The sequence below is a fragment of the Hylobates moloch genome, unplaced genomic scaffold, assembly GCF_009828535.3.
Source record: "Hylobates moloch isolate HMO894 unplaced genomic scaffold, HMol_V3 SCAFFOLD_8, whole genome shotgun sequence".
NCBI lineage: Eukaryota > Metazoa > Chordata > Mammalia > Primates > Hylobatidae > Hylobates > Hylobates moloch.
Genome location: NW_026652283.1, coordinates 78,083,124 through 78,097,514, shown reverse-complemented (window position 1 = coordinate 78,097,514; position 14,391 = coordinate 78,083,124). Strand labels below are relative to the sequence as shown.

The 14,391-nt window shown below is 46.2% G+C and overlaps 1 protein-coding gene across 4 annotated transcripts in view; it reads left to right on the top strand.

Annotated features, from left to right (window-relative positions):
• Nucleotides 1-14,391, top strand: part of DOCK3 (dedicator of cytokinesis 3) — a 649,329-nt gene that overhangs the window by 593,042 nt on the left and 41,896 nt on the right. For all 4 annotated transcript variants that reach the window (XM_032161429.2, XM_032161424.2, XM_058442283.1 and 1 more), the window contains exons 33-38: nt 1,481-1,566; nt 4,332-4,358; nt 4,489-4,584; nt 9,684-9,744; nt 10,259-10,352; nt 12,566-12,714. In XM_032161429.2, the coding sequence (XP_032017320.1) occupies nt 1,481-1,566; nt 4,332-4,358; nt 4,489-4,584; nt 9,684-9,744; nt 10,259-10,352; nt 12,566-12,714 (513 nt within the window). The remainder of the gene's footprint in view (nt 1-1,480; nt 1,567-4,331; nt 4,359-4,488; nt 4,585-9,683; nt 9,745-10,258; nt 10,353-12,565; nt 12,715-14,391) is intronic.

Below are 14,391 nucleotides of genomic sequence, written 5' to 3'. Positions count from 1 at the left end.
ATTTTCTGGTCATCGGACTTCAGAGGCCCTAATTGCCTTCATTGGATTTACTAATTCAGTTATTCTTTTATTATTTCTTAGCCTTAGGATTCTTTGCTCTCTGTATAGTGAGAAAGGCTTCTGTTTATAGTACATTATTTCCTGCAGGCATACCGTGGCTTTTTTGTTTATATGAAATAACAAATAATATCACAGTACCACAGTTTAAAGGTTAACAAAGAGGTCGAGCGTGGTGGCTCACGCCTGTAATCCCAGCACTTTGGGAGGCTGAGGCAGGTGGATCATCTGAGGTCAGGAATTCAATACCAGCCTGGACAACATGGTGAAACCCCATCTCTACTAAAAATACAAAAATCAGCTGGGCATGGTGATGCGTGCTTGTAATCCCAGCTACTCAGGAGGCTGAGGCAGGAGAATCGCTTGAACCTGGGAGGTGGAGGTTGCAGTGAGCCGAGATCGCGCCTGTGCACTCCAGCCTGACATAGTGAGACTCTATCTCAAAATAAATAAATAAAGGTTAATAAAAGGTTAAAACAATTTTATATCATATCACTTACAACCAGTTTCTCACCTCAGAGTAAATCCAGTGAGACCTATTAGAAAAGTGGCTGAGATCAGGATAAATAGCCAATGCATCTGAGGCTAAATACCTAGGTGATGGGTTGATAGGTGCAGCAGACCACCATGGCACATGCTTACCCACGTAACAAACCTGGCACAGGTACCAATCAACAATCAAACAATCAAGCACAGGTATCCCCTGAACTTTAAATTAAATTTTAAAAAAAGAAAAGTGACTGAGTACTGATGAATGCCCTTGCAAATCCATGGGGTAGGAACAAATATAGTCTTGCTCCTTATGATTTAGGTATCCAATAACAAATGCAGGGGCCCAGTGATGGTCCAGTGATAGGAACAGCAGCCTCAAGGGCTCTAGGTTCTGTGGGTACAAACAGTGGAGCCTGTTATCCTGAAGGAAATTCTCTGGAGGAAACACTCAAATCTCATTCAGCTCCATTTAATGCCAGTCGTTAGAGTGAGGACAAGCTCCCCAGAAAGCATCCTTTTTGACTGGCTGACTACAGGGTAAAGTTCTAACCAAATATATTTTATGCATACAAATTCTTTTGAATTAATGTTTTTAAAGGGGGAAAAAAACATCTGAAAAAGGCCTCTTTTGAATCCAAAATACTTTTCTCTGTAGGGAATCCTTGCCTTTTGCCCTTAGATTGGGAAGAGCACCTGAGACTTTTAAGTCCTATCTCTTTTTCAAACCACTAGGGTGGGAGGCCTTCTTGATTTGGGGAGGCAGAGTGGTTTCTTGGTGCTATAGGTAAGATACTATCTTCCCTGGGATTTCTTTGGAGCAAGGACAGGATCCGGAAGTAGTTTCCCACCATCCTCACCCACCACAGGAACTGGATTGCCCATTCTTCTTCTGAGGTCATCTCAGGTTTATGAAGTCTCTGCTTCCTTCTAGGTGGAGGCCGAGTTGATTGACAAGCTGGACAGCATGGTGTCAGAAGGGAAAGGTGACGAGAGCTACAGGGAGCTCTTCAGCCTACTGTAAGCTGCTCCAGTCCCAGGCACACCACACTGGGGGATGGGATGAAGTGGGCCAATGAAAAGTAGAGGTTGCAACTGCACTGGCAGGCTTTAGAGGTTGGTTATCAAGAGAGACCTGGGTTGTTCCTGATGGTAGCAATGCACAACTTCTGTCAACAAGAAACCAAGCTCTTTCAGGGATTCCCATGGTTGACTGAAAAGATAGAAAACAGGTAATCTCTGAGCTCCTAGATTTGCTGACAGGAAGAGGATCATTGTATGTCTTCATAACATGCACTGCATCTGGATGGGGGGCAGACGGTTCATGGAGACTCAGTTCTGGGCTCAGTGCTGGCATTTCAAGGTGAGGGATAAATCCTCCTTTGAGAGACAGGTTCCTGTTTGCCCTGCTTTGTAAGGTAGTACAATCAGCTTGAAAAACATTGCAGTGAGCTCTTGAAAAAGCTGCAACACTCTTTCCAGGCCAGTTTTCACATTTGTGGAATGAGATGGTTGTACTGAATGATGTCAGGGTTCTTCTGGGTCCTCCATTCCATGGTTTCTGGCTTGAGTTGATGGAGGCCAAGAGACCTGAAGAGAGACTCAGGGGACCTATGGCCCTCCCAAGTAGACAGTGATGTTGCTATTTTATCTTCCTAGCTCTAGAATACCCTCCTAGCTCTAGAATACCCTCCCCATCTTACTTATTTCCAACTTTGAGATGTTCTTTGTTTTAGTACCATTTTGAAGACAAACCTCTAGCATATTTTTTCAGGAATAATACTATCCATTTGCTTAGAATTTTCCAGTGTGCAAAATGTATTGGTATTTCTTACCTTATTTGATCCTCACAACATACCTGCAAGGTGTGCAGAGTAGAAATTACCTTCCCTCCCACTTGAGAGATAAAGAACTGGGCTCAGGGAAGTGCCAGCATGCACTCAGTTGGATGATCAGTAAGAGGCAGCTCTGGAAGGAGGGCCCAGATCTTCTCATTTCAAAATGGGAGAGTCTTTCCGCTATACCATGCCCATTTTGTTTCTTGAGGAGTCATGAGGTAAAATGTAAATTTATTTTAAATTTAAGTAATTATAATTTGTGAAAATGAATCCATACTTTAGTATTTCTTTTTTAGCCGAAGATTTGTCTAATTGTGGAAACAAGGCAGTGTTCCTTGGCCACTAACAAATGACTACTACAAAGGAAAAAATAGAAAAATAATCTGCAATTACTAATTACCTGACCAAATCATGTTTATAAGCTCTTTTAAAATCAGTCTAAGAACTGAGAATCACTGATAACGTGGAGCAGCATTTTCCAATTTGTGTTTTTGGAAGATGTTTGTAGGTATGCTAAAAAAAAAAAAGTAAATCATGGGTAAATTAGTTTAGAAAAAATTCAGCTAAGCAAAATTGAACAAGCCTGTTTATTGTAGGACTTCTCAAAGCCTTTGTTATGCAAAAGGATCTGAGCTGGGTGCAGTGGTATGCACCTGTAATCCCAGCTACTTGGGAGGCTAAGGTGGGAGGATTGCTTGAGCCCAGAAGTTCGAGACTATCCTGAGCAACATAGCAGGACCCCATCTCAAAAAAAAAAAAAAGGATATGAAAAATCTCCAAAAGGAGGGTATAGTGATCAGCATTTCCCAATTTTCCATGCTTGTGTGCTCACAGAACATTTCCACCTGTCCTCTAGGACAGAGACCTCTGTAGAACACAATTGAAAAATGCTGGTACATTTCTCAACCTATAAAACCACAGAAGTCAGATTCAGTGTTCTTACCTTCTCTAACAACAGGAGTCACCTGGAAAACCCTCACTTTCTCAGAAGCCTGGCCTAGGCAGTATGCTCTGTGCAAGGAGACAGTCATCATTGTAGCAGCAGCATTAACAGCAGTCAGGCTGTGGGTTTGAGTCCTCAGTGCTAGACCCGTAGCTGGGTCTGCCACCCCAGGTGACTCTCATGACCTTAGAGAGCAAGGAACAGTGTGGAAAGGAATCAGGAATAGGATCGTATGGAGTGAAGGATGGACCTGGGCTCATCACTGGAACAAGCAGAATGAGTTCAAGTCATTGTCCCTTAGGAAAGACCTGTGGGATGGCAGAGGATCTCAGAAGCCAGGCTTTTGGAGAAGCCAGGGGCTGCCCTGAGGTACCAGAAGCATGGGGTTGTCAAGTAAGAAAAAAACCTGGGCATTTAGCTCCTGGCTCTGGCACATTTTTCTTGGGAGTCCCTGTGACAGTAGGATGGCCAAGTATAGCTCCTGGACTTGCTCACTTTCCCTCATGTTGGGGCCCCAGGACTAGTGGGATCTTTCCCTTAGTTTCCATGAAGATGATGGGTTTAGGCTGGGTGTGGTGGCTCATGCCCATAATCCAAGCACTTTGGGAGGCCGAGGCGGGAGAATCGCTTGAGGCTAGGAGTTCAAGGCCAGACTGGGCAACATAGCAAGACCCCATCTTAAAAAACAAAAATTAAAATTTTGAAAAACAGACCTTGGTGAGGATGGCTCTGGGCAGTGATAAAGACAATCAGCCATTGGCAAAGTCAGCCTTATCCCTCAGTGGGCTCTTGTTCAACTACTTCAGAACAGACCTCAACTACTCCTTCAGAACAGAACAGAAGTGAGTTACAGTGTAGGCCTAAGGTGGCTGGAGCCGAGCCCCTCCCTCCCCCTACCTCAGTGGCATCCTTAGGAACTTGTACATGGAAATCGAAGATGTGTTTTCATTTGTTGCTGCCAGTTCAGTAACCTTCTTGTCTTTGCTTTCTGCTGCATGGAGTAGAACCCAGCTCTTTGGGCCCTACCCCAGGTAAGACTGCAGTGTGGTAAGTCTGCTGTCTCCAGATCCATCACAGCCTCCATGGGCTCTTGGACTTCACTCTTGTGCCCAGGAGAAGGCTCATGAATTGTGTTTGCTTTCTCCACCCCTCCACCAATAGCCTGCTGGAGAAGGTTGAACAAGAAACATGGCGCGAGACCGGCATTTCCTTTGTGACCTCAGTTACCCGCCTCATGGAACGTCTTCTTGACTACAGGTATCTTCTCAGCCACCTGCTCACCTCTTCCCTTGTCAGGATACTCTCTCTAGCAAGGGAATCCCCCTGACCTGAAAACTGAGACCATGTGCCCTTCATGGGGAGGACTGTTGTGATATTGGGTGCCATCACCAGTCAATAGGAATCTGCTGATGACCAAGGAGAGACAGAGACAGAGACTTTTCCCAGGGGTAGGCTAGGGCCTCCTGGGATTCCCCACTAAAATGTGGACACATGTACCCAGGAGGGAGCTCGGGGACATGTAGTCATCTGGCCTTCCATCTAGAAGGGTCAAGGCTCAGAGGAATGGGCACAGCAAGAGGGAAGAGTAAAGCTCTCTCCAGAGCAGGGCAGGGAACAGCTGAGGTCCTTAGTGCAGACCCTCCTCAGAACCATATGGCAGATGAGCATAGAAGTATCACCTGGAGGACTTGAAGTTGGCTTTTCCAGGGACTAGGGACCCCACTTTTCAATGCCTATATTCTTTATCTAAAATCTATTTATTTCTGTCCCCTGGTCATGGCCAGAATAGATTAGAGGAAACAGCCTGTGAGCTCAGAGATCTTCATATTATGTTCAGTCTGGGAGTTCATGTGGAATAAGAATTTTTTTGTTTTTTTTTTTTGGAGATAGTCTTGCTTTGTCACCCAGACTGGAGGGCAATCATGGCTTACTGCAGCCTCGAAGTCCTAGGCTCAAGCGATCCTCCCACCTCAGCCTCCTGAGTAGCTGGGGCTACAAGCCCATGCCACCATGCCCAGCTAATTTTTTGTTTTTTGTTTTTGTAGAGACAAGTTCCCACTATGTTGCCCAGGCTAGTCTCAAATTCCTGGGCTCAAGTGATCCTCTCACCTCGACCTCCCAAAGTGCTGAGATTACAGGCCTGAGCTGCTGCGCCCAGCCAGAATTAGAATTTCTTAATGAAAGTCTGCCTTCTCAGTTGTATCATGGCTTTTGAATTGGTCCAAACATGACAATGAAACCACAACTGCAGGCTTAATCATTCTCTCAGCAGGGTTCAGGTGATGGCTAAAGGTGCCTTTTGGGAGCCTGGAGGAAGGTGAGGAGAAATGATAAATGAAACCCAGCTCCAAGCAATAGTTGCCTTCTCTGTGCTATAAGCTGTGCAAATGCCAAATGAGGGGAGCATTTTCAGCTCACGGATCAGGAAATGGGAGAGTTAAGCCTGGTTCCAGTTGCTGCTGAAGTAGAAGATGCTGCTATGCAAAAGATTCAGGTGTCCAATGCACTGGCCTGGAAATGGAAATGGAATTGCTGAGAAATGTGCTCATGTCTTAAGCATCCCCCCCATTCTGTAGCACAGCTATGCTTGTGGGAACTTTAGCCCATTTTTCCTGGGCCTTTTGAGTTCAAAGCTGGCCTTGGGGCCCCTTTTACAGCAGGAGACTTCTCTGTTCACACCAGGTTTGTAGCTTCTCCTGCAGCTGCAATTAGACAGGGAAGAGAGGTGGGCAAAGCACTTCACCTCCCCCTTTCCAAAACATTTTCCAAAGTTTGGCTTTATTCACCATGGCCTAACGAAGGAGCATAAAATAATTTCTTAGGCTCCAAGGCCTTGTTCTAGCCGCCTGTTTGATTTCTTTAGCTGCCTTCTACAAGCAGCTCAAACTCATGCCCAAAACCAACTTCATTCTCTATTTCTTGTCTCGGTGGTAGTATCTACAAAAAGCCCAAAGTCTTTAATATGGCATCACTGGCCTTTGCTCACTTCTCCAGACCAATCTTCTGCTAGTCCCCAGTACTCATGCCCTACACCCCAGCCTCCCAGTGTTGCTCCTTGCTAACATGAAAGGAAACAGCATAATGTTGATGATGGCACCTGTCTATTGAAAATCTACCACATGAGTGCTCTACATACGTTTTCTCTAATCCCATAAGCATCCTCATTCTTTTTATCCATGAGGAGACAACTAAAGTATACATATGTAACAAACCTGCAGGTTGTGCACATGTACCGTAGAACTTAAAAGTATAATAAAAAAAGAAAAAGCCAAAAAAAAAAAAAAAGAATAAGTACAACTGCTAGGATTTGAACTCAGATCTAGCTGACTCAAGAACCATGCCCTATCTCTGTGTCCATGTTGTCACCACTTAACCACTTGTATTTTCCCTTCAGGCTTCTCTGTATGCTGTGTTCTCTCCCAAGAGTGGTCTTCCAACTCACCTCTATTAAGGAAGCTTTCCCAAGCCAGGAGCTTACCTTTCCATGCACACATTGAATGATGATCATTTGTCATCTTTCTGTCTTACCTTACAAAAGAGGACCAGCTCCTTGAGGATAGGAACCTTGTCCTTATCTCCCTGTTCCCCTGTATGGGGGCCAGCTCCTGGCAGGTGCATAGTAAATAATGAGTGATAAACTTGTTGGAAAGACCATGCAGGAACCAAGCAACTCTTTGCCTCTACCTCAATGCAGTTAGTTCAAGAACTTACTAAGAAAAGAGTTGTTGGCCAGGCATGGTGGCACATGCCTGTAATCCCAGCACTGTGGGAGACCAAGGCAGGCAAATTGCTTAAGCTCAGGAGTTCGAGACCAGCCTGGGCAATATGGCAAAACCCTATCTCTATGAAAAATTGGAAAAGTAGCCAGGCGTGGTGGCATGCACCTGTGGTCCCAGCTACTTTGGAGGCTGAGGTGGGCAAATCACTTTAGCCGGGGAGGTCGAGGATGCAGTGAGCTGAGATTGCGCCACTGAACTCCAGCCTGGGCGACAAAATGAGACCCTGTCTCAGAAAAAGAAAAGAAAAAGAAAATAGTTGTTGATATGACTCAAGGGAAGGACATCAAACAAAAAGGAAAAAATAATTGTTCAAAGTTTTAAAATATATACATTGATTAAACAAATAATCAATAGATTGTACTCTAGAATTACCTGAACCTGTTATGTAAGACTCAATTTTAGACTGGCAAAACTTTAGATACTCAGGGGAATACCTCTTCAACTTTTATATCAGTGTCTTTAACTTTTGTGTGAATCTCAGACACTCTGTGTCAGACATGAAGATTCTCGCTGGTAGTAACTATATTTCCCAGGTTAGGAAGCAGAGCCCTGGAAGGGTTTTTTGTGTGTGTGTGCCTGGAACAGACAGGGACAGAGCTAGAGTTGCCAAGCCGTTGTGGCTCAAAGTGGCACCTCTACCTGGAACAGGCAACTGAGGGCTATGCAGCCTGCCTTTCCCAGGCCCCTCAGGTTACAATGAGGGCTGCCTGGTCACTGATGTAGTCCCCAGCCAGCCCACTACCCAGGTGAGCCGGATGCTTCAGAAGCCTCTTTCTGGAGTCTTCCCTGCTCACCCTTCAGAGAAAGAGCAAGAGGAAAGCAACAGCTGCACCTAAGTCAGACTTTAAAAGGCATCCACTGTGAAGTAGCCACACAGAAGTGATGCAGAGCTGCACAAAAAAAGAGTCTGCTGTCAGCAGTGCAGAGGAGAAGCAGTCATAGAGCACAGAAGTGTGTAGGATGCCCTGGTATCACAGTGTTGAGGCCAGTTCCTTTCCGTTTAAGGGACTTAGCTATGAAGTTCTGGTTATGGCCAAACAGAAGTTAATCCTTGGTAAATGTTTCAGATGCTTTATAGAAAATATAAATCACTAAATGCCAAAGTGGCTAGGTAAGATCTCACTGCCCTTCATGGGGCCAACTTACTGGGGAGACAGATGCCTTCTACTATTGTGTGGGTTGCTTGGAACAACTTGGCCATCTGACCTCAGGCTCACTCCTCGAAAAGTCAAGCAGTTTCCTGGCCCTGCTAGCACTAAAGGGACAGGTTCTGCAGAGGGATGTTCAGGACCCTCATGTCTGGCTACATAGGAACCAAATATCTTATGTGGTGAATGTGCTGATAGGTCAAACCCCCCCTAGAAAGGAGGGCCTTAGTTCCAAACCTCACAAACCTGTCAACTCTGACAGGAGACTTCCACAGGAAGGACATTTGGCTTTGCAGAATATCATGAGAGGAGTATGGATTTTCAACATCCTTTTCTTTCAAAGAAGTCATCCCAATGTTCTTCCTCTGCATGATGGGAAGGTGGGGAGAACTGGGTTTGTCAAATGACCATCCAGAGGCTCAGTGACTTGGCCTAGGGACCCTGACTCCCAGCTATACTGTTCTTCACTGGCCCTGTGCCTGTCGGTGGAGCAAAGCCAAAGACACTCTCCAACCTGACCCTAGAAATCTGTATAAACCCCTTTCTGCAGCTTTTCCCCAGAGCTGCTAATACACAGCTACACAAGAAACTAGATCTTCTCCATAGCAGTGTGGGCTGCTATGGAAGGAGACACATCAGGCAGATGGCACTCTGGCTGGCATAGGAGACGTCTTGCTGGATTCACCAGTCTGGTTCTCATTCTCCTTCATCTCCTTGTGCCAGGCTTCTGCTCCTTTCCAGAGGAGCTTGGCTTTGACCAACCCTCTCCCTATCTTGGAAAAATCCATTCTCAGTGTTCCTATTTTCCTGTCTCTCACAGGCCATCCCTGACCCCTCCTACACCCAGACCCTGCTAGGTGTGAATGCAGCTCAGTCCTGGCTGATGCTTTAAGCACGAGACCTGCTGCTTCTGGTGATAGATGGCTCCAAACACTAGTACACAGGAAGGAAACCGTAGGGAGGAATGTCAACTAGGTGGTGAACATGTACAGAGCCCTGAAGCTAGGGCCCTGAAGTGGAGGGTCTTGGCTTCTATTCAGCACTCCCACAAAATGAAACCTGCCCTTTAAGGAGAATTCTGTGCCTCCCTTTTCGGGAAGTTGAGGATTTGGCCTTCCACTTAATTCATACACCCTTTTGTGCCAAGGACATTGGTAGGTGCCACTTAATACCCTGATGTAACTCTGGGCTCTCTCTGTGCTCTGCCACCAGAATAAGGGGCTCAATTGAACAGAGATCTTTGAGCCCTGAGAATGGTTCCAAAGCTAAAGGAGCTCACAGTAGAGTCCTTATCTATGGAAGCAGTTCCTGTTGGAGGCCATCTCAATCTGGGATTTGGTCATACTAATGCCCCAGTGATAGTACAGTTCTGTGTGTTGTCTCAAGGCCCCATTTCATATCTGGTGCTCATCTGTGCTGTCTCTTCCAGGGACTGCATGAAAGGAGAGGAAACAGAGAATAAGAAGATCGGCTGCACTGTTAACCTGATGGTGAGAGGACATGGGCCCTGACTTCTCTCTGCCTACTGAAATGGTTTCTGTCCTGCACTGATTGGCTTGGCCCTTCTAGAATACATGGCTGTAGGCCTAAGGGTTTGAATCAGGACATCAGCCCTGTTACTGGTATCTTAGAGGCCTGCACTTCCCCAAACACATTCCTACTTGGGGAAGGAATGAAATGAGCTTCTCTTTGGAAAGAACTCTAGCCTGGCCTCTTGGCAAGGACCCACTAAACCTGACATACCCCAATTCACAGTCAACCCTGACTCCTGATCTGCCCTGATGCTTTTCCTCTTAACACTACCCAGGGCTCCCATAGACCTGCCAGTGGTTCCACCCACAGCAGGTGTTCCTTCTGGCTGGTGCTTTCTCCTTCTGGTGCTGTCTGCCTCCAGGGCCTGCCCTCCCCGTCCTGGCCGGCACACCCACGGCTTTGGCCAGCTGCCCAGAGCTTGGCTATGGCTTCCACAGGTAGTTGACAGGTATTTCCTTCTCTTTATTATAGAATTTTTACAAATCTGAGATTAACAAGGAAGAAATGTATATCCGCTACATCCATAAGCTTTGTGACATGCACTTGCAGGCCGAAAACTACACAGGTAAGTGGGGAGAAGAGAGAGCCATGCCTGACCATGAGGACAAACTGAAGGGATTTGTGCAATAGGCAGAGAAAGGCTTCAGGCTGGTGCCTGCCAGATCTCAGCAGAATGTTGGGGCTTATGCTATCCCCTCACCTCACTCATTTCCCTCAACTCCTGTGTGGCACATGGTAGAGAGCAGGCGAAACTTCCACTTGTGCCTTTGTGCCATGTCCTCCACTACTTGAGGCTGTTTCACTCTTCTTCCCTCCTATCCACCCCTCTGAAGTCTCAAGGGTGACCTCCAAATTCTGGTGCACCAGGTTCAGAGCATCCTGAGCTCACTGTCACTCCTTATGAACAGAGAGCCTTTTTTAGGACTTTCAAAGCTGGAGCTAAGGTTATAACAAAGGAATATCCCCCTAACCCTGGAACTTCCAGAACTCACTAGCAGACCTTCCTTGCAGGCTGGGCTCTTCAGACCCTGCAACTGCATAGCAGCCTCACATTGTGCACCCAGTGTAGAGTATGAAGAATGTTCATCTGACTTCTCGACAGGCCAGACAGGGCTCCTTTCATTGTGTCTACAATTTAATCCAATATCAAGGCCTTTTCTAACTAGAACAAATTTTAAAGCATTTCAAAGTGGCTGTCACATCTGTTTACTGAGAACCACACTGAATCAGGGGGTTGCGTGCGTGCACATGTGTCCTATCTGATTGACTTAGGCCATCGCTCCCCTCAAAGAGCCATTTTCTCCACTGTGGTGACCAGCCATTATGTCTTAGCTCTTAGGCAATAGGACTTGAATTTGTGTGATAGACCAGGAAATTTAAGCTATCCTTGTCTGCAAACACTATTGCAATTAGGTAGATTTGTAGAAACAGAGAATCCTCCTTCTTTATCTCTAGCCGTTAGAAAGTGTTTGGCATAGATGGTATCTTATCTGATAGCACAGCTTGGCAAGAATTAAATCTAAAATGACTGAGCTTTGAATCTTAAATTCAGCTGGCTAATAAAATAAAATGACTGGGCTGAGTCTACCATTCTCTGCATCCACTCGCACCCATGATCCCAGCAACCCTCCGAGAGGGCAGTGAAGAGAAAGACTTTGATAAATGTTAGGTATCAGTAGAAGCATTTGCTAAACTCCTAGGGAAGTGGGCCATGACTGAGAGGCTGGGTCAGGGATTTTAATAGAGAAAGAGTGCTAAGCCTTGTCTCTGATGGCTCAGGGAATGACATCTGAAAAGAATATAGACAAGGAAGAAAAAGACGTTCCATGGTTTCCTAAGCTCCAGAGGGAGGCCCTGAGTTCCACAGGGCTTGTCCCTAGAGAGAAAAGGCTTCCTGATCCTGTGAGGAGGCGTGTACATTCCTTGGCAGGAAGTTCCAGTGGCAAGGGCACAGGTAAAGAGGCAAGGATGAGGAGGAGCCTAAAGAGTGGACACAGGCAAGTGGGCCTAGCTAAAACTGGAAGTGGGTCAATAAATGGTTAGAAATGAGATTCTTCATAGTCATGGGGAGTAGATTTGAGTAGGGCCTTGAAAGCCAGGCAGAAGCACAGAAGCTAGAACTAATTAACTTGCCAGTAGGAGATGCCCACTAAAAATGAACAAATAGAACAGAAGAGAGAAAACTGTGTAATGAGGCCCCTGAGCCGTGGCTGTGATTCAGTATGACTCATCCCTTGGAATGTAGGGAGCCATGGTATTTCACTGCTGTTGTTTTACATAACCTTCTCTAATTGCTCCACACATAAGAGTAAGATGTTGCCAGGCCTTCACTCTGGGTCTAGTATCAATTTAGGTTCCTTTGGTAATGGAGCCCTAAGAGCCAGTTCTGAGAAGGTTGGAAAGGAAGCCGTAGTCAGTTGAGCAAAAAGGAACCCAAGAGCTCTCTCTGATGTGTCAACGTCTCCCAAAGCAAGGCAACCTGTGCACAGATTTTTGGGTAGCTGAACCATTCTTTATTAATCTGGAGGCCGGAACAGGTGACCAGGCCATGGAAGGAAGGTGTCTACCAGAATATTTGGCTCCTTCATGCTGTGGACAAGGGTTATTGGCTTGCTGCTGAGCAGCCCTACTGTTTCATCTTTGGTATCCAGTGTCCCTGACCTGGGCTGCACATGACTTGCACTGGCATTCTGCCCAGCATACTCCTCTGACACCAGGCTGCTCCTGGGCCCCTGAGCAAGGGAAGCCCCTGGACCTCCGTGCTGTCTGTCCCCACAGAGGCCGCATTTACCCTGCTGCTTTACTGTGAGCTGCTGCAGTGGGAGGACCGGCCACTACGGGAATTCCTCCACTACCCATCGCAGACAGAGTGGCAGCGGAAGGAGGGACTGTGCCGGAAGATCATTCACTACTTCAACAAAGGCAAGGTACGCGTCATTAGGCAAGCCCTTTAGCCCTTCAGCTTCTGCTGTGATGCATGGCATCTTGACACCATAGGGTTAACAGCAGCTGCAGGGGGTAGTGTGTGGGGTGGTGAATGGGTGGGTGCCTATCTATGTGCCTAAGATGTGGAGGCAGCATGATTTTCTCTGAGGGAGAAAAAGATAACAGCCTAATTCTGTGGCTTGAAAGCCATATCCAGATTGTAGGTGTTAGAGACTACCCCACGTACCAGCTTTGCATATCTATAAATACGAATGCTTCTACCGCAGGGGCTTCTGGAACCCTGTTTGTTTTTATTGGATTTACTTAAAGAACTGATATGGCTTTCTAATCTGCTGCCATATAAAATATGAGTGGTAGAAATGAATGGATTTTAACCACAGCCAAAGGAGTCCTAAACTGGTATGTGTTCTTTTCTTAGATTTCCCTTCCCTACAGCACAGCCTGGGCTCCTCTCATGTTGAGGTTATTTTCCATCAAACTCCTTTCTATGGGATAGGCAGCATTGTCAGCACTGGTTTAGGCTTCCTTGGGACTTCCCAGCCATTCTCCTCCCATCTCTGGGAGAGCTCTACATGGGGCCCTCTGACTACCTACTGTTAGATGTGGCCCTTGTGCTGGAAAAACTTGTTGAAGCCGTTTTCTCATTACTAAGCTTTGAGCACATTTTAAAGCTGAAATAGGGTCATTCATGGAATTATAGTAGCTGAGCCCCTGACTCAAATGGAAATTGGTTTTTGAGATGAGTTTTTTCATCAAAAAGAAAGATTTAAACATTAATGGCTTTTGCCTATAAATCAGAAAACATTCTTCAGTTTTACATAACATGGGGGACTTCTGTGTTTGTCAGAAATATTCACTCAGAAAACATTTCCCCATACAGAGAATGCACTGGTAAGCAAGAACCTTTCCAAAAGCACAGAAACTCTTATGTAACCTAGCCCAGAAAGGATGCCCATGCTCAGCTCTCAGCCAGCCCATGCGACTGATCCACAATGCTGACCCAAAGCCTCTGGTCCTTGCTGATGCAGGGCCTGACACAGAGCCCCTCACGTGCAGTTTTAGGCCTATTTTCCTGGCACCTGGCTAACCTGGAGCTGCCCCTCACCCACATACCCAGCAAGCCCTCCTAGCTCACAGGGAATGACATAAGCATGGTGTGAGTACGCATGTGTGCTTCTAGTGCATTCATTCTCATTTCTTTCCATGGGCACAGAGTACAGAGTGGAGAGTTATCCTAATCTGACTGAGTCTACCCATGGGATGCATGAGCGTTGATGGTCCCCTCTTCATCCCACATTATAGTAATACATAGAAAAGCTGGATTAAACTTTAACATGGACTAGGGAGTAAAACACAAAGTGTGCCTGAGTACTGTAGATGGACAAGAAGGAGAGAAGGACTAGGAGACTCCATAGGCCACCTTCTCAGGAATCTCCTCACTTCTCCTGCAATCCTGCCTTTGCCCTGAATTGCTGGAGGAGCAGAGTCTATGCTGAGTAGAGACCACTCAGTGAGCCCTCTCATGAGCTCATCCTCGAAGGGGCAGTTGTCAGACCCACTGTCTTAGGCTCATACAGAAGGCCTACCTTGTCTGTTCCTGTGCCTCAGCTCCTGATGAAACTATTAGGTGAGATTAACCAGTTCTTCTTGAAAATATT